At 43.1% G+C, this 24,543-nt stretch overlaps 1 protein-coding gene across 1 annotated transcript in view; it reads right to left on the bottom strand.

The window, feature by feature from the left end:
- Positions 1–24,543, bottom strand: part of LOC124719797 — a 393,830-nt gene that overhangs the window by 123,318 nt on the left and 245,969 nt on the right. The window contains exons 3-5 of the mRNA XM_047244992.1: positions 15,948–16,191; positions 13,477–13,603; positions 6,610–6,797 (exon numbers count right to left, since the gene is read on the bottom strand). Of these exons, the coding sequence (XP_047100948.1) occupies positions 6,610–6,797; positions 13,477–13,603; positions 15,948–16,191 (559 nt within the window). The remainder of the gene's footprint in view (positions 1–6,609; positions 6,798–13,476; positions 13,604–15,947; positions 16,192–24,543) is intronic.

Here is a 24,543-nt window from a genome sequence, read left to right as displayed (position 1 = left end):
AATCGAAGGTGCAGAGTCACCGTAATGTTTATCAAGCTTCTCTTTAGGCTCCTGAGGCATTTTGCCTTTCATAAAGTAATGTTTAATCACCACACGAAATTTTTTATCATCCATTTTTTGGCAGTCACTCGACTTTCTTAATTCAGACGAATGCCGAACACAAAGAAACAGACCAATATGGCTGAAACTTGGTGTGCATCCCCTCGATACGTGCTGGTGGTGCCATCTGTCGTACTTTGCACGGACTTTTAAAACACACCTCGTACCACAGTCTAACATAACAGTCGCGACACTCATTGCTGTAAGTTGTTGCCGTTTGACAGATGGGGCGACACTAGCGCTCCAAGGTGAACGTCAGACGCGTCGTAAGCATAATGTTTGTTTGCATCCATTTGCTACGTAACTTCCGAATTATTCGAGTTATTTTCTTGCCTCCAAGAGTTTGTGTAGTATCAGAAGGCATATATGTTTCTATTAATGATTCTAAAATAAGCGCAAGTATGGACAAAAACCATGAATAGAGTGGCAAGCCACAACACATTCGTGAAGAAACACTTGTGACATTGGACAGAATTGCAGCTTACCAAGTTGATATCAAAAGAATATAAACACACAGATTCACACGTAAGAAGCACAGACATGTACCTCTACATGCTAAAGCGATCGACAGCTCGTTTATCGTTCTGTAGGCCTACTGCGTGTGTCATTGTCGCCTGCTGCCACAAGTACGACCTTAATCTTTATATTATTCTAAGTGGGTCAAGCAACTGCCAAATAGTGGCAGAAATATGCTGAAAACATTATAATGAGCTGATTACATTACATTTCACGAAAAACCAAATATTTGAATAATTTTCAAACAATCTGTCTGTAGGCACTTTCCTTGTCCCGCAATAGTTTCGCTCGATCTGCACAATCTGACACTTCACACGCTTTTGTAAGACACGGACAGCTGCACTTAATCTAACCACTTTATCGTCAAAGCACGTCTGTGGTGACGATTCGCACGAATCTGGCACTGATACATGGAGAGCTGAACTGGCTGCTTCTGTGTCATACGACTGTTTTACAGCTTTAGATTGACTGTCGAATCTTTGTGGCAGTTTCCTCTTCATCGTCAGTAGAAGTGGCTTATTTGGGGTGTCAAACAGTGTGGGTACTGCATTCCACACGAGTTTGTTATTGTCTGCGTTCATGAACTGGTTTTCTTCGAAATGTAGCGGACAAAACCTAATATTATTATACAGTAAACAGGGTCTTTCTTCAAAAGGTTTTCTCGTCTGCTATTAACTAGCCATTTTCTGCTCCTAAAACGAAACATTTATCATTTATACACATATAGTTTGCAAGTGAATCCTTACGAAACAGTTTAGTAGCATGATGGTATATACCTCTCAGGATCCTTAGGAAACCTAAAAAGAGAGAGCTATGGTGTCTTCTTCCTGTTGTTGCTGCAATTTATTGCGCTACAAACGCTCCCGATGGTAAAAATCGTTGTATAAATCAAAATAAACAATCACTATTCGCTTTCACGATCGCGCCGAACTCAGTTCAACCTACCAGCCGCTTGGGGCGCTGCTGGCGCTGTAGCCAACAAAATCGTGGCGAAGTGTCGCGACTGTTATGTTAGACTGTGCCTCGTACATTGACAGAACTCTTACCATTCAACATGCGATTGTTTCAAATTCACAATGTACCTCAAAATTTTACTCCCTGGGCTATAAGAAAGTTTCCCGTGTGTTAAACAGGAATCTCACGACCAACAAATTGGCTTCCCGGTGCACACAGAGGCAGGTACGTTCCACGTGCCTGTTACGTTCCAATATGTCACAGTGCTCAGAAACTGTCTTAAGGCAACGAGATCCACTGGGTGGTGCCTGGACCTCATATTTTCTCGTTGTGCATTACTCCACACCCACACAGCAGTTGGCAATGGCAACATTATTCCAGTTTTCCTCTCAGAGAGGTTTAGAAATACGAGGGGGGGACCCAAAAGAAACCGGACTCCGAGGCGTACACATAGTGCAGGGTTCACACGCTAGATGGTATTAGTAGAGACCATGAAACAGCTGTGCAGACGGCGTCAGTGTAGTAGAGATGTGCAAACTGAAACACGTAACTGTTTCGAAACAAATGAAACAGTTTGCGTTTTGTAATCTAATAAACCTACACATCTTATCATCTTGAATGTCTACTGTATAAGTATGTCCATATAAACACAAATGAGGTGCGAGAGCGCTAATCATATCGCAGAAAGTATGATACTACCAGTTGGGCGTCTTGGGAGTTTCGTATTTCGTGCAGCAAATGCGTTGCTTTCGTGTCGTGTGACTTGCATACTTTTCAATTGGCTGAGGACAGCCATAGCTGAAGACAGAAGAACCACCACAAACGGAACTGGAGATGGAAGCAAACTGCAGAAACAACGGATATGCTACCGGGATTCCCACATTATGTTAGTACGGGTAATATACCCATCCTGCTAATTTCCATCCACACAAAGGGAATCATTTTGGATAATAGGCACAGTGACTATAGACTCACAAATAACGCCAAATAATTCGAATAAATAACAAAATATAACAGAAAAAAATTTTGTCTTGCAAGGTGTTTCGAACCGTTACTATAAATTCACCATGCTTCCCAGCACTTCCCGTTCACCATTACACTATCAGTGATATGTCAAACAGATTTCTTGCAATTATACCTACATCAAATATATGTGTATGTCTAATAACTGTCACTCTACGCCTTTTTTTATTCAAAATGTCGTAGGCTTACTTGCGTTTCTTAATATGATTACTGTACATGAACAGAGAAGCGTATGTTATAAAAAAAGTGTAATTTAACTGAATGATTTTTACATATTTATTATTTTGATTTATGCGTTGTTTTATTGTTTGGTTAGTGTTTATAAAGCAGATGTTACGCCATTTCGGAATAGGACAGTCAGCTAGAAACGGAGCTTTATTTTCGGATATCTTAAGCTTCATGCTATTGCTTGTCAAAAAGATTTCGACACTCTTGAAAGTGTTTCATGAAGTGGTATGTTGCGTTTCAGTACCTGTGCCGAGCCCGAATCTCGTCCGACACAGCGGAATGAAACATCGCTGTTTCGATACAATTAGTCCGTTCCAAGCACAGGTGGACTGAAACAACCTTATTTTGAAACAACGATTCAGTTTCTGTGTCTGGCTCGAGATCGAATCTAGTCTGGTTATCCGAGACAGGGGCGGAATGAAACACCACTGTTTCGAAACAGTGAAGCACAGCCGTTCCGAAACACTGAAACAGTTCCACGTATGGATACACTGTATCGAAACATAGAAACAGTGGCCAAGTCTACAGTGTAGAGCTGAACGAGCAAGCGTCGTATTGGGTTTCTCTGACTGTTGGCGGCTACCTCTGCGAAGTCGTTATGGCAACTTTAAAAGAACAAAGAGTGTGTGTGAAATTTTGTTTCTTGCTTAAAAAAACTGCAACGAAGACAGACCAAATGCTGCAGGAAGCTTTCCAGGAGGACGCTATGAGCCGCACACAGGTTTTCGAGTGGTTTGGGCGCTTTCAACGTGGTGAGATGTGTGTTGAAGACCGAGCTCGTTCTGGACGCCCTTCGACATCGCGAAACGAGGAGAACATTGAAAAGGTCCGCCAAAGAATCAACTAGGATCGTCACCAAACGATCGACCAAATTTCTGCACAGACAGGAATCAGTTGGAGCTCGTGCCAGCAGATTTTGAGTGAGGATTTGCACGAGATGTGTCGCTAAATTTGTTCCGCGCCTTCTCACACAGGAGCTAAAAAGCATCCGCACGAATGTGTGTCATGACTTGGAAACAGGGACTGCACGTGATCCGAACTTCTTGAAGAAAGTCATTACAGGGGATGAGAGTTGGTGTTACGGGTATGACCCAGAAACCGAGCAAGCGTCAAGCCAGTGGAGGACTCCCAACTCCCCCAGACCCAAAAAAGAGAGGCAAGTGAGGTCAAATGTGAAGACTATGATCGTTGTCTTTTTTGATGTTCGTGGAATTGTGCATCGGGAATTCGTACCCCCTGGCCAGACTGTTAACCGGCACTTTTACTTGGATGTTTTAAGGCGTCTGCGAGAGGATGTGAGGATGAAACGCCCGAAACTTTGGCGATCAGGTGACAGGTTTCTGCATCACGACAACGCTCCAGCACACGCGGTCTTACGAGTGACCCACTATTTGCCATCTCGGAGGTGGTCTGTCGTGCCCCACGCTCCGTATTCGCAAGACCTAGCCCCGTGCGACTTTTTCCTATTTCCACGAATGAAAAAAAACTCGAAAAGGGGAGTGTTATGACTACGTGGAGGCGGTAAAAACAGCTTCGCAAAGGGCACTGGACAATATCAAACTTTAAAGAGTTCCAAACATGCTTCTAACAGTGGGAAAAAGCGACTTCACAAGTGCATCGCATGTAATGGAGAGTATTTTGAAGGTGCCTGAAGTAATTTTGTAAAAAACGTTCATCAATAAATTTTTTTATGACAACAATCCGGTTTCTTTTGGGTCCCCCCTCGTAAGACATCACAGGATGTACGGATCAAGCCACTGGTTTGTCAGTGTCAACAATTTCTGAATGAGCTCTTTATGCAGTGTGCAAAAACAGACCCAAGAACAGGAAATGTACAGTCGTGGACAAAACGAGCGAGAACCCTCGCCTTTGTGTTATGCTGATCCGCACAGCTTTAAAGTGCTACCAACATACCATGCACAGGCGTGAAATTGACAAACTATCCGAACTTTGTCAGACTGTTTTCAATCTTGTGTATGACTATGCTGATTAGTGTGTTAAACACAACACGCAAATATAAGATGTAAATGGAAGAAGAAACGCTAGTTACTATGAACTGTACTAATAAAAATGAATTTCAGTTTGTCGAGGCAACATAACTGTTTTAGTAAGAGAAAGTACCTCAGGTCGTTACCAATTAGCGAAATAATATGCGGCTGCGAAACGGTCTGTGTCAACGTTCAGACCAGGCATACTGCATTACCGTTGCTGACCTACCATGAAAGTGTGCAACTTTTGCAATGCATGAAGATTCATAACGAAATTCAGTCAAAAATCATTCAGTGCCGCACGTAAGTCAATTCAGTTATTGACAGAAGCGGAAAAAGTAATCAGTAAGAAGTATGAAATTCTACACCACCTTCATATTTACATCCACAGGACGCCGGTACAGAATGAAGATAGCAATAAAGCGTATTGGGGGCGCGAGAATTTCTTACAATTGCTTTACTGCCAGTCTATTTGCCTCCATCGAGATTAGAACCGAAAACAAACCAGACCTCCCTTGCAGTAGCAAACTGCCTTTCACTACTCTAGCAGACAACCCACGCAAACAGCCCTCTATTATTACCCCAGACTTGAATAATCCGGCAATTTCGCAATGAAAATGGCAAAATGATCTTCAGTTTCCGTTGCACAGAGCTTTCTGGACTCAAAAACAAGCATTTTCTACCTTGATGTCACCGCTTATGTGAATCATTCGGGATGTTTATCGAAATGACAAAATACTGTTGTTAGCGAGTAGGATAATTCTGCTGCCAAACGTATTCTACAGTGTTTCGATCTCTCCATTAGACTCGCCACAGCCAGAAAACGTTCATTAGCCGAAGTGTTTCTTAAGCTACCTGGCAATGGGAATATTCGCACTTCTAAAACGCGGTGGCATTAATAGTGGGATCTGAATTACCACGTGTATAGGCAAATGGATTTTATTTGCATTACTGTAAACGTGATACGGATCGAAAGCATAGCTACGAGTAATATGCTGATGTATCGACTGCGACTAGAACATTTCCAATAAAGAGTAGAGGGGCTTATTTATGCGACCGTCATCTTCAGTAACTGTCGTAGCTATTTTCGTTGTTAGGATTTCGTCACCTAAATCGGTAAAAATGGAACCCTGCTAGTCTCACTTTCTTGACCGTCTGTCTGTCTACCCAGCCCTTAAAACCCGTTTTGCTAATTCGTAACGATTTGGGGTACTTTGTCTTACTAAAACAGTTATGTTATCTCGATAAGCTGAAATTTATTTTTATTAGTACATTTCACACTGATTAGCGTTTCTTCCTTCATTTATATCTTATATTTACGTGTAGTGTTTAACTCACTAATCAGCATTAACATAGTCATACTCGTGATTGAAAACAGTCTGAGAAAATTCGGATAGTTTGTCAATTTCACGCCTGTGCATGGTATGTTGGTAGCACTTCGTCGCCTTCCCTGTTATGCTGTGTAGCAGACTTTAAGGCTGTGCGGATCAGCATAACGCAAAGGCGAGGGGTCTCGCTCGTTTTGTCCACGACTGTACAACATGGGAGCTTATAATTGCTTATTTATTGATGTAGCTACATTAGGATGATTGGACCATCTTCAACCAAATCATCATTGGCTCTCCCTTCCCCCCCCTCCCCATGTACCACTAAACAAGACTATTTCAAAAAGTTTAAGCCGGTTTTCAAGTTTGTACATGGACCCACACTGCACCTGCCCGACACAGCACCTTTAAGTCGAGATGCCTACTTTGCTGAATAGCAGCAGTAGCCTACATGTTTACAGCCTCCGGGGACCCACCTGGCGGACTGTGGGGGGCGGCGGCGCGGCGTGCCCGTGCTGCTGCTTGGCTCGCCGCCGCCTCCGCTCCTGCTCCTTCTGCAGGGCCAGCGCGTCCGCACCGCTGGCGTCGCGCGCCATCACGCACACCTCCGTCAGCCCGTAGTCGCCCAGAGTCAGCTCCGGTCGCAGTCTCTCCTCCAGGTTTACTGCAACAAATCACGAGTGGGGTTCACTCTTCAGAAGGCTTATGCTAAGGATTGAACCCATATGTGTACAGGGGAAATTGAGAAAAAGAGCTGCTTTCTTGCTTGTTTGGTAGTGACACACATAATTACTTCTGCTCTGAAGGGAAGGTATACAAAGAAATCTGTTGTACAACCGCGGCACCCTACTATGGCTACATGTAGGAAACCTTCCTAGCCTCCCGAAACCCCAAACACCTGGTGTGGCTCGGGTTTCATTGTGATATCTTTATGATCTGGACTCTTACCCAATGCACTCTATTCTCACTCCATCACAACATCAGCAACTTTTCCCCCATCCACTTCAGCTCGTACTATTCAACGCAGTGTGCCACCTTCCTGGACATTCACCTCCTCCTGTCCGATGGCTCCACCCAGACCTCTGTCCACAGTAAGCTGACCAACTAGCAATAGTTCTGCATTTTCACAGTCGCTATCCCTTCCACGTCAAAACATCCCTCCCAGCAGCCTTGCCACCTGGGGAGTGAGTATCTGCAGTGACAATAACTCCCTTTCCCCGTATGCTGAAGGTCTCACTGAGGCCTTCACAGAGTGGAGCTGTCCCTCAGGCCTAGCCCACATACAGATTTTCCGCGCAATTTCCCCTCACATCCCCAGTCCTCCTAGGAACTCACTACAAGGCAGTGCCTCCCCCTTCATCACACAATTCCACCCCGGGCTGGAAAAACTGAACTACAGCCTTCGTCGGAGTTTCGATTACCTATCGTCGTAGAAGAGGATGTAAATGAAGATGAAATGGGAGATACAATACCGTGTGAGGAGTTTGACAGAACACTGACAGACCTGAGTCGAAACAAGGCCCCGGAAGTAGACAACATCCCATTAGAACTACTGACACCCTTGGGAGAGCCAGTCCTGACAAAACTCTACCATCTGGCGAGCAATATGTATGAGACAGGCGAAATATCCTCAGACTTCAATAAGAATATAATAATTCCAATCCAAAAGAAAGCAGGTGTTGACAGATGTTGAAATTATCAAACTATCAGTTTAATAAGCCACGGCTGCAAAATACTAACGCGAATTCTTTACAGACGAATGGAAAAACTGGTAGAAGCCGACCTCGGGGAAGATCAGTTTGGATTCCGTAGAAATATTGGAACATGTGAGGCAATACTGACCCTATGACTTATCTTAGAAGCTAGGTTAAGGAAAGGCAATCCTGCGTTTCTAGCATTTGTAAACTTAAAGAAAGCTCTTGACAATGTTGACTGGAATACTCCAACATCGTCGTGCCCTCAAATTAAATATATCCTATTCGACATCCTTCCCACCCCTCCTTAAGTGGTGTTCCGTCACCCGCCCAAACTTGAAAACATCTTTTCCGAGACTGATGTCTGAAGTACTACTCTGTAATACTGACAAGGGGCAGATTGAGTCAATAATTAAATCACTGAAGACTAAGGACTCTCATGGATGTGATAGAGTGCCTAGCAGAACACTAAAGTACTGTGCTGCACATGTTAGCCCTATATTTAGCCATATTTGTAATTTTACCTTTAGGAATGGTCACTTTCCTGAACGATTAAAGTACTAAATAGTAAAGCCACTTTATAAAAAGGAAGAAGATAATGTAGATAATTTCCGACCTATTTATACGCCATCAGTGTTTGCTAAAGTTATTGAAAAGGCTGTTTATGTAAGGATGACTGATCATTTTATGTCACATTATTTGCTATGAAGGCTTTAGAAGTGGTTTAACAAGTGAAAATGCTGTATTCTCTTTTCTCTGTGAGGTACTGGATGGATTAAACAATAGGTTTCGAACACTAGGCATATTTTCTGATACTACGACGTTTGATTGTGTTGATCATAAAATATTGCTCCAGAATTTGGACCATTACAGAATATGGGGAGTAGATCACAATTGGTTCACCTCTTACTTTAACAACAGACAGCAAAAGATCATTATTCACAGTGTTGAGAATGGCTATAATGGGGGTCTTGAGTGGGGTACTGTCAAATGGGAGGGGGGAGGGGGGGGGGGAGCGAGTGCCCGAGCTATCAGTGTTGGGGCACTCCTGGTCCTTAGTTGTATAAATGAAATGCACTCTAGTGTTACAGGTAATCCTAAAATATCTCTGTTTGCTGACAACACTACTTTGGTAGTAAAGGATGTTGTGTGCAATATTGGCTCTCTTCCAAATAGTGCAGTTCATGAGGTAGTCCATGGCTTGCAGAAAATAAAATGCTAAATCATAAGAAGACTCGGTTTTTACAGTTTCTAACACACAACTCAACAAAAGCCGACGTTTTAATTTGACAGAATAGGCATATGATTATTGAAACTGAATAGTTCTAATTTCTAGGTGTTCAGATTGATAGTAAACTGTTGTGGAAAGCCCACGTTCAGGATCTTGTTCAAAGACTTAATGCTGCCATTTTTACTATTCGATTGGTATCTGAAGTAAGCGACCGTTCGACACAAAAATTTGTCTACATTGCTTATTTTCATTCACTTATGTCATACAGTATTTTATTTTGGGGTAACTCTTCCCATTCTCAAAGGATATCTTTGGCTCAGAAACGGACAGTTCCGGGGATTAGTGGTGTTAAGTTCGCGAAGTAAGCTACTTTTCTTGATTTCATTTACGACAACTGTATGAAACCACAAGTCATCCTACGCGCTGTCAATTTCGTAGAAAGAATAAATTTATAATACTTTGTCGCAACTTGCTGGCAGTAACAAAATATTCGCAATTATTACTACAGGTACCATTTTTACCAACAGTATGTCACTTCCCCGGTCTTTTACTTCTTAAATGACTTCTGTCTGATTTCTTTAAAAGCTTTTGAAATAGTCAATAGAATTGGGAGTATTCATGCAATTCCTTCTTGCGCTGTCATGAAATTTTTATGCCTGTTGCGTTCCATTTTAACATTATTCTGTAATTGTTTGAAAATGCAACTCTTACACAATGCTGGTAATGCATTTTAACTGTATTTGGTAAATCTTTAGATCAGCAACGTAACTGAATGTATAACATCTCGAAATATTCGTTTAATCACGTACCTTATACCTTACTTCAGTCTGCTTGCCTCTTAAAGTCAAATGTAAGTCTATTATTAAACTGTAATATCATCTGTGCAAGGAATGTACATTTGATGGCCTTAAGAGAATATGAAAAGTGTTTAGTGTACTGTAACGTTAAAACGGGCAATTTCGACGTGGGATTCAAAATGGCGGATTGTTCAGCTTGTAGTATGGGTACATCAGTTACGTATTTGACGCGTAAGACTTCTCTTGCCGTTTTTCTCGAAATTGCGAAAGTAGTGCACCTTACTATTTGCACATTATTTTGATTTAATGGCCTGGTCTCCCATTGCAAGTATTTATTTTTTTATTTACTCGTCTGGAGCCGTACGACCCAATTGAGGAACAAATCACCAAGGTCACGGAACACGTCAGTACATGAAATTACAACATAAAAGTAATAACAGATAAATAAAATACAACTTTAAACATGGCTGACTTTTTCCAGATAAATAAAATGTTTATGAACCCAAGAAAGTCGAGTCATAAGTTTAAAGTCAACGCAATCAACAATATGACATAGGAATCAGCTTCATTCTTCAAGAAACTCCTCGACAGAATAGAAGTAACCCATGAGGGAACTCTTCGGTTTCGATTTGAAAGCGCGTGGATTACTGCTAAGAACGTTACGTCGTGTTATGCAAACATAGTCTGCAACAAGATTAAAATAAACATACTTCTTACATGTATAATTTCATTATCACCGCTCTGTGAGCACATCTATTTCTAAAACAAAACAAAAAATCTTTTTTATTTACATCACACATACAGTTGCTTGACTTTGGTGTCCAATCTTTGGGCCTTGAATTCACAAGCCACGTTTTACGCCGATCTATATTTGAAGTAAACCGGTAAAATTGTAGCGACCATGTCTGTTATTTGAGCAGTTTGGAGCTGCACACCGAACCACTAGACGAAAAGAACGCTGATTCACTACCATACGCAACGCGAAGCATAGAACACTGTCCCCGGATTGGGATTCAATATGGCGGATTGTTGAGCTCGGTATACCCAGAGCTTTAGATGCACCTGTAAGAAGGTGCTGGCGGGAAGAAGTCGCTGTGGGCGAAATTTAGCGATTTCAGAAACAAAAGGGGGGGGGTTAGGGTTTGTTCTTAGCAAGAGGGTTGTGGATGAGGCCTACGGTTCGAGTCCTACAAACACTTATTTTTTAATCTATAGTTTTTCGTCACTGGTTACATTATTTAATTTGTGTGACATTTTTGAGAGGTAATTTAATGAAAAGAACCATGCGCATTTTCATGAGGTTGTAGTAGAACTGGATATAGCGTGTGGTTAGGTCCTCCCATCCGGTAGACCGGTCGCCTGGTGGAATTCTTTAGAGTTGACGCCACTTAGGCGACTTGCGCTTCGATGGGGATGAGAAGACAACACCCAGTCCCTGAGCAGAGAAAACATCCGACCCAGCCGGGAATCGAACACGGACCCCTTGGCATGACAGTCTGTCGCACTGGCGACTCAGCTATCGGGGCGGACATGAGGTGGTAGTGAATTTGTCTATTTAGTCCACATCAAACGTCGATAAATAATGATGGGAATGACGTTATTCATTAGTATAGTAAGACACAATGTGCCAGACTCCAAGGTTAATGTTGTCGTCAGATGTGCTTTCGGTATCATATGTTGCAGGATGGTATTTGTCATACCGACATGGAGAACATAAACGGTAACGCCATCTACTACATCGAATGAATGCAGTTTTCCCGCATTTACAGGGAAAGTTGATTGTTTCTAAGGGAAAACACACGTTGACAATTCGAAAAACTTCTCTTCCTTCTGATAGTATAGATTAAAAATTAACATTCAACGGGAGTCGAACCGTCTCCTCTCAATCAATCAAGACACACACAGCTCAGACGCTAATCACTTGACAACCACCAACTCTAATGTCCAGCGCCTAGTCACAGATAAATGTTACATACTAGACGCGCAAAACTTTTCTCGCGATTTTCTCGGAATTGCCAGAGTAGTGCTCGTTACTACACTGAAGAGTCAAAGAAACTGGTATCGCCAGACACTTGTCTTATACAGGCGTTGCCGACTGCAGCGCCGTATTCTGCCTGTTTACACATCTGTGTATTTGAATACGCATGCCTTGTGAGTTTCTGTGGCACTTCAGTGTCGATAGTTACATAATAGTCGCGTAAAACTTCTCTTGCGATTTTATAGGAATTACTAGAGTAGTGCACCTTACTACTTGCACATTATGTTGTGTTAATGGCCTATCAAAGGTGTATAAGGTGAGCCGTAGTTGTGTCCGGCTCTTCGAAAAGCGCGCCAGGCGGAGTGTTTTCGCTTCGCGTCCAGTGTTTGCGGTGGCGCTTTCGGTTTGGCGCGCTGTTTGGATCGCTACCGCCCTCTGGCGTTGAAACCACTGGCAGCGGTTGGCTCTGACGAGCATAAGGAAGTGCGACGTGTTCCCGGCGCTGGGGTGGAGTGTGAGAAGTTGAGTAGTTTTTCAAGTTCTAGTGAAGTGAATGAGTTTCTTCACCAGTGGTTTTGTTCGGGTCGTCCCAACACAGCTTCCGTTTGCCGGTCCGCGGGAATGTGGTAATTGCTTCTTGGTCGGGCCGTTTCATTCACACCTCGATTGGGTGATTTAGGGTCGGTGTCGAGGGTCTCTGTGGTTCAGAGTCTGTGCAGGCACCGCCCTTGCTACACCTTCTGGTTTTGGGTATTTCGGGGATGTGGTGGCTTGTAATGCAAGTTTTGCGGCTGATCTGCCGTGGCCCTGTAGCCCAACAGTGACTATTGCGACTATTGTGATTTGGGCCCCTTTACACGTGTCACTCTCTGACTGAGCTAAGGAAAATTTTTTTTGGGGAACTGCCTTTAATGTGAAGGTTTGTCTATGGCTTATTCACATTTATCTTGTGCAAATATAAATTATGTAACTGGCGAGAGACAATTATTTTTGCTTAGTAGAAGCTAGCTACTGAAAGTTGTTTCTTTTTTTTTCCTTTTTTTATTGCTCCCTTATTGATATAACAAGTTTAAAATAATCTTATTGTTAACGTCAAACATTGCAATTTCCTTTACATAGAGCTATTTTAAGATAGTTTTTCCCTGTTGTTATATATATATATATATATATATATATATATATATATATATATATAATATATATATGTGTGTGTGTGTGTGTGTGTGTGTGTGTGTGTGTGTGTGTGTGTGTGTGTGAAGTTAAAAAGTCATTATTGGCAACTTGTTAATGTTATGCCTCGTAATGAAAATTGTCAAGCTATTTGAAATTGTTTTGAAATTATTTTCCTTAAAGAAATGCCAGACTTAAAAATTTATTACTGAGAAAACCTTTTAAAATAAAAGATAACCTTATCAATGTGCGTTTTTTCACCAGCACCTCCTGGCCCCTACTTCCACGATAGCATTTTTGGAATAAAATGTGTACTTAAGTTGTTGTTTGTGAATCGCCCTAGTTGACGGTTCACAAGGTTTGAAGCATGTCTGTGACCCCAATGTGGTGGCCTCCCCCTGTTAGTTCGGGCCGCAGTTTGACGACCAGGACTGATGGTTAGTAGAAGAGCTATCCCAGCGGTGGCTACTTACTGGGGTGGCGCAGCTCGTACTTGCTGGGGTCCAGGTTCTTCTCGTCGCAGGCCATCTTGAGGACCGCGGCCAGGCCCATCTGCGGAGTCACCCGGGACACGAGCAGCTGGTTGCGTGGCAGGTGCACCTGCAACACACACGTGTCCGTCATATGCGACACTAGAGCCGAGTCAGCCCACACAGCCCAGCTTACGTTCCCGTACACGACCAAACTTAGTTGTCAAATTCGCTCTCATCTATCCACGGAGATCTTAAACGAGCCCGTACACGATCCAATAACTTTGTAAATTTAACTTTTCGAGCAGACGCTGTTCATCTAGGCTCTATTTTGACACTAGTGGGAACGAATACAAATGCAGAAAATGCATTTCTAGCACTGGTACTGTGTTTAAAGAACGAGAACAGGCAGATGGAGGACAGTTGATGGCCCAGGGAATCATTTAAAATGAGAGAGAAATATAGAGGCTGTTTCAAAAAGAACGGCCTGATTTCGAAACTCCATAGCTACTGAAACAAATATTACAAAATGGAATGGATTGTAAAACATTCACAAAATCTTTTAAGTTTTAGGTGTGCTATTACAAATGGCATGTCCACCGGCAGCGATACGAACAATACCTAGACGACAGCTAAATTCGGCATGAAGTTCACACAGTTTACCTGCTTTAACAGAATTTTTTGCGGTTCTTATTCTGTTCTTCACTGAATCTGTATCACGAGATACACTACATGATCGGAAGTATCCGGATACCGAGCTGAAAATGACTTACAAGTTAGTGGCGACCTGCATCGGTAATGCTGCAATTCAATATGGTGCTGCCCCAGATAGCCTTGATGACAGCTTCCGGTCTCGCAGGCATACGTTCAATCAGGTGCTGGAAAGTTTCTTGGGGAATGGCAGCCCATTCTTCACGGAGTGTTGCACTAAGGAGAGATATCGATGTCGGTCGGTGAGGCCTGGCACCAAGTCGGCGTTCCAAAACATCCCAAAGGTGTTCTGTAGTATTCAGGTCAGGACTCTGTGCAGGCCAGTCCATTACAGGGATGTTATTGTCGTGTAACCACTCCGCCGCAGGCCGTACATTATGAACAGGCGCTCGATCGTGTTGAAAGATGCAATCGCCATCCCCGAATTGTTCTTCAATAGTGGGAAGCAAGAAGGTGCTTAAAACATCAATGTAGGCCTGTGCTGTGACAGTGCCACGCAAAACAACAAGGGGTGCAAGCCCCCTCCATGAAAAAACACGACCACACCATAACACCACCACCTCCTAATTTTACTGTTGGCACTACACACTCTGGCAGATGACATTCACCGGGCATTCGCCAAACGCACACCCTGCCATCGGATCGCACATTGTGTACCGTGATTCGTCAGTCCACACAACGTTTTTACACTGTTTGATCGTCCAATGTTTACAGTTCTTACACCGAGCGAGGCGTCGTTTGGCATTTACCGGCGTGATGTGTGGTTTATGAGCAGCCGCTCGACCGTGAAATCCAAGTTCTCTCACCTCCTGCCTGTCACAGTACTTGCAGCGGATCCTGATGCAGTTTGGAATTCCTGTCTGCTATTGCCCACTACGACGCTCTTCAACTGTCGGCGGCCTCTGTCAGCCAACAGACGAGGTCAGCCTGTACGGTTTTGTGCTGTACCTGTCCATTCACGTTTCCACTTCACTATCACATCGGAAGCAATGGAGCCAGGGATGTTTAGGAGTGTGGAAATCTCGCGTACAGACGTATGGCGCAAGTGACACCTGACCGCCTCACCACGTTCGCTTCCGTGAGTTCCGCGGAGCGCCCCATTCTGCTCTCTCACGATGCCTAATGACTACTGAGGTCTCTGATATCGAGTACCTGGCAGCACAATGCACCTAATATGAAAACCGTATCTTTTGGGGGTGTCCAGATACTTGTGATCACATAGTGGATACCGCTGCAAAACAAGCTACACTTTTACCATTCTGGTAATTCCAAGTGCTATATTGTTTTTATATTTGATCGCAGTTGTCACAGATGTATGAATTCACAATACAGTGATGTAAACTGTAATAAAACTTTATTACACATGTGGTGTAAAACGTCAAACGCAAACAACGTTCGCTATCTTGTCCAATTTTCCGTCAATGAAATTTCCTCTCAAACACATCAAACACTCTAAAATGTTTGGCAAACTTACTGATGTTACACAAATTGTTTGGTCGTGTAAAGGGGACTTAAGTACTATGCTGCCGATGAATACGACAAGTGTGTGTACTTTCATCTACAGCACCAACGAACAAAACGCTAAAAAGGTTTAATATACACCTTCTTTATGTTAGACTGAAGCAGAATTAAAGGACTGTTAGATTAAATATTTCTGTATGCAAACACGTAAGTACTCCATCTAAACCACCTGTGGGCAACCGGCGATTTCAATCCGGTTCGCAGAAGTAGTCAGAGAGAGAGAGAGAGAGAGAGAGACTGACCTGGAGGCGGAAGGTGTGCTGGAAGGGCAGCTGGTGCGGGTGCTCCTGGAGCGCGGGGGCGGCTCCAGCGGCGGCGCCGGCGCCCTTGGCCAGGACGCGCACGCTCCAGGCCTCCAGCAGCCCTATCGGCGTGGAGGGCTTGTAGGGCAGCGCGCCCTTTTCGCCCAGCGGCTGCAGGCTGTGTCCGCCGGGCGACAGCCGATGCGACGTGCACAGCTGTACCAGCAGGTCCATCATAGGCGTCCTGCACACAGCCGAGGAAGCAGCAAAATGGTCAGTACGGGAAGCACAACCGACTACAACTAAATCAGCAGTACACCTATAGTGTTACTCCTGCGAAAGGATTTTTATTTTGTGACAGTGAATATGTGTAATGGAAAGCTATCGGATAGTACGAGGGCCACTCCATAAGAAATGCACACTACTTATGTAAAAATACAGTTTTCATTCTGTATGTCTGAAAGTCTTACAGTGTGCAGATAAATCCTTCCCGCTCGTTTTCAAACTTAGTTCAACCTGTTCCCGTGAGTGGCGCCGTCACAGCACGTCTTCAAGATGGCTGCTATACTTGACGTTCGTCAGAAGCAACGTGCTGTCATAGAATTCCTGTGCTGTGAAAATGAGACAGTGGGAAACATCCACAAGAGGTTGAAAAAGGTTTACAGAGATGCAACTGTCGATCACAGTACAGTTACGCGATGAAAGTGGGCACGGCAATATTGAGCATTGTCCTCGCAGCGGCAGGCTACTTACTGCACACACTCCAGACAATGTGCAGAGTGTTAACGAATTGGTGACTGCTGACAGACGCATCACAGTGAACGAATTGTCACGCTACGTTGGGATAGGGGGAGGAAGTGTTTGCAGAATACTGAAAGTGTTGGCGTTAAAAAAAGGTTTGTGCCAGGTGCGTTCCCAGGATGTTGACAGTGGCTCACAAAGAAACAAGGAAAACGGTATGCAGCGAACTTTTGGAACAGTACGAGAATGGTGGACATGAATTTCTTGGAAGAATTGTGACAGGTGATGAAACATGGCTCCATCATTTTTCACCAGAGACGAAGAGGCAATCAATGAAGTGGCATCATGCAAATTCATCCAAAAAACAAAAAAATTGAAAACCACACCTTCTGCTGGAAAAGTTATGGCTACGGTGTTTTTCGATTCCGAAGGACTCTTGCTTGTGGACGTCGTGCCAAGTGGAACCACCATAAATTGTGATGCGTATGTGAAGACACTGAAGAAACTTCGAGCTCGACTGAGTCGTGTTCGACCACATCGCCAAAAGCAGAATGTTTTGCTGTTGCACGACAATGCAGAGCCACGTGTCAGTCAAAAAACCGTGGAAGCGATCACAAAACTCGGATGGACAGAACTGAAACACCCGTCTTAGAGTCCTGACCTGGCTCCACGTCATCGCTTTCGGAAACTGAAAGACTCTCTTCGTGGAACAAGGTTTGAGGATGATGACTCCCTTGTGCACGCTGCCAAACAGTGGCTCCAACAGGTTGGTCCAGAATTTTACCATGCGGGTGTAGAGGCGCTGGTTCCGAGATGGCGTAAGGCAGTTGATAGGGATGGAAATTAAGTGGAGAAATAAAAATATTGTTCGTAAAGGATGTATCTACACACTGTAAAACTTTCAAACATGTAGAACAAAAGATGGCTTTTAAAAGTGACCCTCGTATTAAGTCTCAGGAAAGACTCCGATTGAGAGGAAACAACAGCAAAACAAACAGGAATCGAACCCAGGTTGTATTAGTAATAAAATAAACTGTAATTACGTACACTGAAGAGCCAAAGAAACTTTTAGGCTTGCCTAATATCGTGTACGGCCCCCGCGAGTACGCTGAAGCGCCGCATCACGACGTGGCATGGACTCGACTAATATCTCAAGTAGTGCTGGAGGGAACTGACACCATAAATCCTGCAGGGCTGTCCATAAATCCGTATGAGCACGAGGGGGTTGAGATCTCTTCTGAACAGCATATTGTAAGGCGTCCCAGATACGTTCAATGATGTTCATGTCTGGAGTTTCTGGTGGCCAGCGGAAGTGCTTAAACTCAGAAGAGTGTTCCTGGAATCACTCTATAGCAGTTATGGAGGTGTAGGGTGTCGCATTGCCCTGCTGGAATTGCCCAAATCCGTCGGAATTCACAACGGACACTAATGGATGCAGGTGATCAGACAGGATGCTTACGTACGTGTCGGTTGTCAGAGTCGTATCTAGACGTATCAGGGCTCCCGTATCTCTCCAACTGCACTCGTCCCACACCATGAAAGAGCCTCCACCAGCTTAAACACTTCCCTGCTAGCATAAAGGGTCCATGGATTCATGAGGTTGTCTCCATACCCGTACACGTCCATCCGCTCGATACAACTTGAAACGAGACTCTTCCAACCAGGCAACACGTTTCCAGTCATCAACAGTCCAATGTGGATGTTGACGGGCCCAGGCGAGGAGTAATGCTATGTGTCGTGCAGTCATCGAGGGTACTCCGAAAGCCCATATCGATGATGTTTCGTTGAATGTTCCGTACGCTGACACTTGTCGATGGCCCGCCATTGAAATCTGCAGCAATTTGCGGAAGGGTTGCACTTGTGTCACGTTGAACGATTCTCTTCAGACATCGTGGCTCCTCTTCCTGCAGTATATTTCCCGGCCGCAGCGATGCCGGAGATCTGATGTTTTACCCGATCCCTGATATTCAAGGTAAACTCTTGAAATGGTCGTACGGGAAAATCCCCGTTTCATCCCTACCACGGAGATGCTGTGTCCCACCGCTAGTGCGACGACTATAACACCACGTTCAAACTCACTCAGATCTTGATAACCTGCCATTGCAGTAGCAATAAATAATCTAACAGCTGCGCAACACACTTATTGTCTCATATAGGCGTTGCCGACCGCAGCGCCGTATTCTGCCTGTTTTTATATCTGTATTTGAATACACATGCCTATACCCTCCGCAGTTTCTTTGGCGCTTCAGTGTCGAAGAAAACGGTCACCCAAGTTGTAAGATTTACTAACATGTTTAATAGACGAAGTTAACTATTGGGATTGACTTTCTATTTTGCTGACAAGATATAAGGCAGTGGCGCAGTTTAGCGAATATTGTACCAGTTTTTGACGTAAAACACACTGGAGGAGTATTAAGATGTTTAGGCAATAACTAGCTGCCAATATCTATCTGTGCGTTGTTGTAAGAAGCCAATGATCGTTACAGGTAACTGACCACCAACGGTGGAACACTACGAATTTGGACAAAGGGTCCTTTGTCACTTTAATTATAAGAAATTACTATTATTGAAATAGTTATGAAGTGATTATATCTTTTGTACTGATGAACTATATTCTCAAGGAACATTCATTTCCTTATACTATTTAGCTCATATGGGGCATGTGATACCTGAATCTATTATAGTCCGAACAGTCATAGCTATTTCCTTAGGGTAGTAGACGTTGTAAGAATGAAAGCCGTACTTCCAGAGTAAATTAATTGTAATATGGAATCTAAATCTTGCTCAAATATCAGCATAGGAACCCAGAAACTAGACTATCAGTTGACTCCGCTCTAAGTTGAACATTTAGTCACAACACAATATTAGAAAACACTGTTAATTACATAACACGTGAAATTATAAACACCGGTATTTCAATAATAAGAATCATTACAGTGAATATTTTAAAACTTCTCTTGATAATTATACTTTGATGAAACTTATAACTATCCTTTACTGAAAAATACGTGGAGAACTCCAGAACTTATGCTCACTAAATGGTTATGTACTTTACAACTCCACAAAGTTTATTAACTTGTATAAAGGAAGATAACGCTCAGTTAAATAGCGTACTCGGAAATGTCGTAGCACTTGCGCTAGAACGCTGTATAGGTAAATGACTAAGAATACATACGTGTGTTCATTACAGAGTTTAAAGAACACAAACTTATTAGAGAAAAAATAAACCACATAACCGGCCCGCGCAGTTATACAGTATTCGACTGGTAATTTGAGATCAAGGCGGCGGCGATGTCGGTCTCCTGTTCTATTCAAAAAAGGCGGGGAAAGTAGCCATAACTGTTCCTGTGTAACAAGCTCTGCAAATCCTCTTCATGGTGTCGGATTTTCGTAGTACAGAGCCAGGCAAAGTATGCCATCAATAATAAGCCAAATTACATGCACGTCCGAGGTATGTTATACAGGGTGTTACAAAAAGGTACGGCCAAACTTTCGGGAAACATTCCTCACACACAAAGAAAGAACATATGTTATGTGGACATATGTCCGGAAAAGATTAATTTCCATGTTAGAGCTCATTTTAGTTTCGTCAGTATGTACTGTACTTCCTCGATTCAAATGTAAATTTTCACAATCAACATGTGTGGGCTGACGAGAATCCGCACGCAATTGTGCAATCACGTCATCAACACAGATTTTCTGTGAACGTTTGGGCAGGCATTGTTGGTGATGTCTCGATTGGGCCCCATGTTCTTCCACCTAATGGAGCACGTTATCATGATTTCATACGGGATACTCTACCTGTGCTGCTAGAACATGTGCCTTTACAAGTACGATGGAGCTCCTGCACATTTCAGTCGAAGTGTTCGTACGCTTCTCGACAACAGATTCGGTGACCGACGGATTGGTAGAGGCGGACCAATTCCGTGGTCTCCACACTCTCCTGACCTCAACCCTCTCGACTTTCATTTATGGGGGCATTTCAAAGCTCTCGTCTACGCAACCCCGGTACCAAATGTAGAGACTCTTCGTGCTCGTATTGTGGACGGCTGTGACACAATACGCCACTCTCCAGGGCTGCATCAGCGCATCAGGGATTCCATGCGATGGAGGGTGGAAGCATGTATCCTCGCTAACGGAGGACACTTTGAACATTTCCTGTAACGAAGTGTTTGAAGTCACGCTGTTACGTTTGTTGCTGTGTGTTTCCATTCCATGATTAATGTGATTTGAAGAGAAGTAATAAAATGAGCTCTAACATGGAAAGTAACTGTTTCCGGACATGTGTCCACGTAACATATTTTCTTTCTTTGTGTGTGAGGAATGTTTCCTGAAAGTTTGGTCTACCTTTTTGTAACACCCTGTATAATCTTGCAATTCTTCTCGCCCCGTTCGGTTCACAAGATGGTCACGCTTTGGTAGCCACAGACCGAATCATGGCCCACAGGAGCTTTGCAGTTCGACCGCCATTTCCACGTTTTCTAGTCCCGCTTAGCCAATTCCGTTGCGGAGGGACTTCCCTCCAAGCTTTACATGATTACAAATTTACTTTCCCTATGCATGGAACAGTATTGCAAGGAAAATTTTAACTTTTCCATTCTCTTACAGTATACTACTTTTGAAATTACATCAATAGATGAATTACGATTACACAAAAAAAAATCAAATGGCTCTGAGCACTATGGGACTTAACATCTGAGGTCATCAGTCCCCTAGAACTTAGAACTACTTAAACCTAACTACCCTAAGGACATCACACACATCCATGCCCGAGGCAGGATTCGAACCTGCGACCGTAGCAGTCGCGCGGTTCCGGACTGAAGCGCCTAGAACCGCTTGGCCACCGCGGCCGGCCCAACGATTACATAAATTATCATAAATAATGAGTAAAACATTTACATAGACGATACGTCCAAGAGTGTGATCATACAGAAGTCACATTAAGTAAAAACAAGCAAGTTACATGAGACACATGTAAGCATTATCGATAACAGTGCTACAAACTCACTATCGTCTGAAAGGGACACTAATTCTTAGGCAACCAAACTTATAAGCAAGAATACTGTCGGCGTTGTCATTAAAAAAGTACTGATCACTTTTCCCGTTTTTTGTAACAACGCAATAACACAAATCGATGGAAATTTTACACACTACATTTTCTCCTTTTTATAACAGGTTTACTTAAAAACGAAAACTTCTAGCGCTGCTGCTATGGGTAAGTGATTTTTTTCTTTTTTCTCGGGTTTAGAAAAAAAGCACTTGCTATAATCCAAACAAAAAATACCGAAAAATACCGGTTATCCAGAGCTAAAATACCGGTATCGGTTTTAACAGGTCGGTTTCTTCCACCCTGCGACGGACGGGAAGATGTCCACGAAGAACCGCGGATCAAGCCGAACATCAGTGATAGATTTGGTCAAAGCTGTGGACGAAAAACGAAAAAAAGACTCTTGAATATTGGCGGTTCACAATTTCCACTGGGATTTCCGCATGTGGGCAGAACAAGTTCGTGGAGAAAATAGTCTCTGAGAAACCGCAATTTCGAAAATTTTGTGCACGTTGGTGCCCCAAGCTGCTTACTGAGAAATATAAAATGGAAAGAATAGCTTGTGCTCTTGAGTTTTTGGACCGATGTCGTAAGGAAGATAATGTTGAGAGAAAACTGTCATTAGGGACAAGACGTGGATTTCTAACATGACCCCCGAATCTAAACGCTAGTCAATGGTATGGCGTCAGACGTCACCAGTCACATTCAAGACCAAGCAGAAAGTCTCGACACGCAAGGTTATGGCAACCATGTTTTCGGACAGACACGGAGTATCGTTAGTCGATTTCATGCAGCATAGGACGACAAAAACACAGCCGCTTACTGCGCTACTCTGGCTAAACTTCGACGAGCAATACAAAATAAGCGACGGGGCCTTCTGACGTCTGGAGTTTTTTGTTGTTGGAAGACAATGCCAGACCCCCATTCTGCAGTTCACACCTGAAATCTCATTAGATCTTTTGGACGGGAACAGACTGTCCATCCACCGTAGAGTCCAGACTTGGCGCCGAGCGATTTTCACTTGTTCCGCTACCCAAACGAGTTTCTCGGCGGCAAGCGCTTCGCAATAGATGGCGAGCTGAAAGAAGCAATCTTCAACTGTTCATCCTTACAGTGGCACACTTAGGGACTCTCAAGCGTCTAGAGCGATATGACAAGTGTTTCAACAAATATGGAAACTATGCGGAAAAATAGAGGAACTGCTAAGGAATTATTTTTAAAAAAATCCATGGTGGTTTATCTTGTATAAGAAATCGGATCTTACTTTCCGAATAATTCTCGTGATACGTTCCAAACGCTGATGATTACCACATTTCTCTGTCAAAGTTGATATGTCAAATATTTATGTCAAGGAAATTTGATGGGGTAACAGGAAACTTTTTCAAATATCGCCTGTCGTCAGGCCTCGCCGTAGATTTGATCGTTAAAGTTGTTCGTCTTCTGTTCACTGCAATGTCAAATATAACCGGTTGGCGTCGCTACAGCTACCATATTTAACGTCTCTGTAGTGTGCTTGTAAACATGGCTTTGAATTTGGTGTGTTCCTTCGATCTAAAAGTTGCTTCGACTAGGGGGGGGGGCGCAAGGGGCACAATGCATTCTATTAATTGTGTGTTGATGAGTGGGTGAAATATGCTGCAGGCGATATATGTCCACAATCAGCTACAGCCATCTACCTCTAGATCTGCAAACATCCAGGCAGCGTTTCAGTAAGCCGGAGTAGAGGATGTGGTCACACACTAAAATAAGAAATTCTTTCTTAGCTTTCCGTTCTACTTTGTCTGTTTTTGAACTCTGGATACCACAAGTAAAAAAGCGCTTCAACTGTTCCGTACTTTTTATTAATTTTGTAGTTCAGGGAACACTAATTCCATTAATTAAATTATTCAAAATTAAAATTAGTTCTTATTGCCTATGTAATGTACTAAATATTTATTTGCCTTTACATATTCCCCCTTCAAAGCTTTATAAATCGCTTCGTACGTGTCTGGAATTATTTTGATAATGTGCAATGTGATAGAGTAGCTCTCTCCAGTATCAAGATATCCCAGTACCACAGTTTGTATGTATTCTGCAGTTCTAGCATTTCTGAAGAGAGTATTATGTTTTGTAATATGAGCCACTTTCCTGAGCAAATACTGAAATACACTCTCATCGATTCGTAAGTAATTTATATATGGCTGACCACTTGCAGCTCTCATTACAAATTTTGCTGAATGCTTTTACTATCTCGACGTAATACCTATGGCTTCATCCAAATGTGTTTCCTTTTTTCCGACGCTTTTCTTCCAAATACTATACACAATACAGTTGTGGTACTAACTGCAGCCCATAACAACAAGCTGTTATCCGCCGTGTTTAAACTTAACAAAATTATGACAAGCACCACGTCAAAGATCTTTGCCAAAGACATTTGACGATATTTGATCATACCACAATCTAACATAACAGTCGCGACACTTCGCCTCGTTTTTGTTGCCTGCCGCGTCAGCAGCGCCCCAAGCGGCCAGTAAGTTAAACTGCGAATTCGCCGCGATCGTGAAAGCGAATAGTGGTTGTTTATTTTGATTTCTACAATGGTTTTTACAAGCGGGAGCGTTTGTAGCGCAATAAATTGCAGCAACAACAGGAAGAAGACACCACAGCTGTCTTTTATTTAGGTTTCCTAAGGATCCTGAGAGGCATATACCATCATATTACTAAACTGTATCGTCAGGATTCACTTGCAAACTTCATTTGTATTAATGATTAATATTTCGTTTTAGGAGAAGAAAATGGCTAATTAATAGCAGACGAGAAGCCCTTACG

The sequence above is a fragment of the Schistocerca piceifrons genome, chromosome 11 (genome assembly GCF_021461385.2).
Source record: "Schistocerca piceifrons isolate TAMUIC-IGC-003096 chromosome 11, iqSchPice1.1, whole genome shotgun sequence".
Classification (NCBI taxonomy): domain Eukaryota; kingdom Metazoa; phylum Arthropoda; class Insecta; order Orthoptera; family Acrididae; genus Schistocerca; species Schistocerca piceifrons.
Note: the sequence above shows the minus strand (reverse complement) of the source record. Positions and strands in the feature narration are given on the sequence as shown.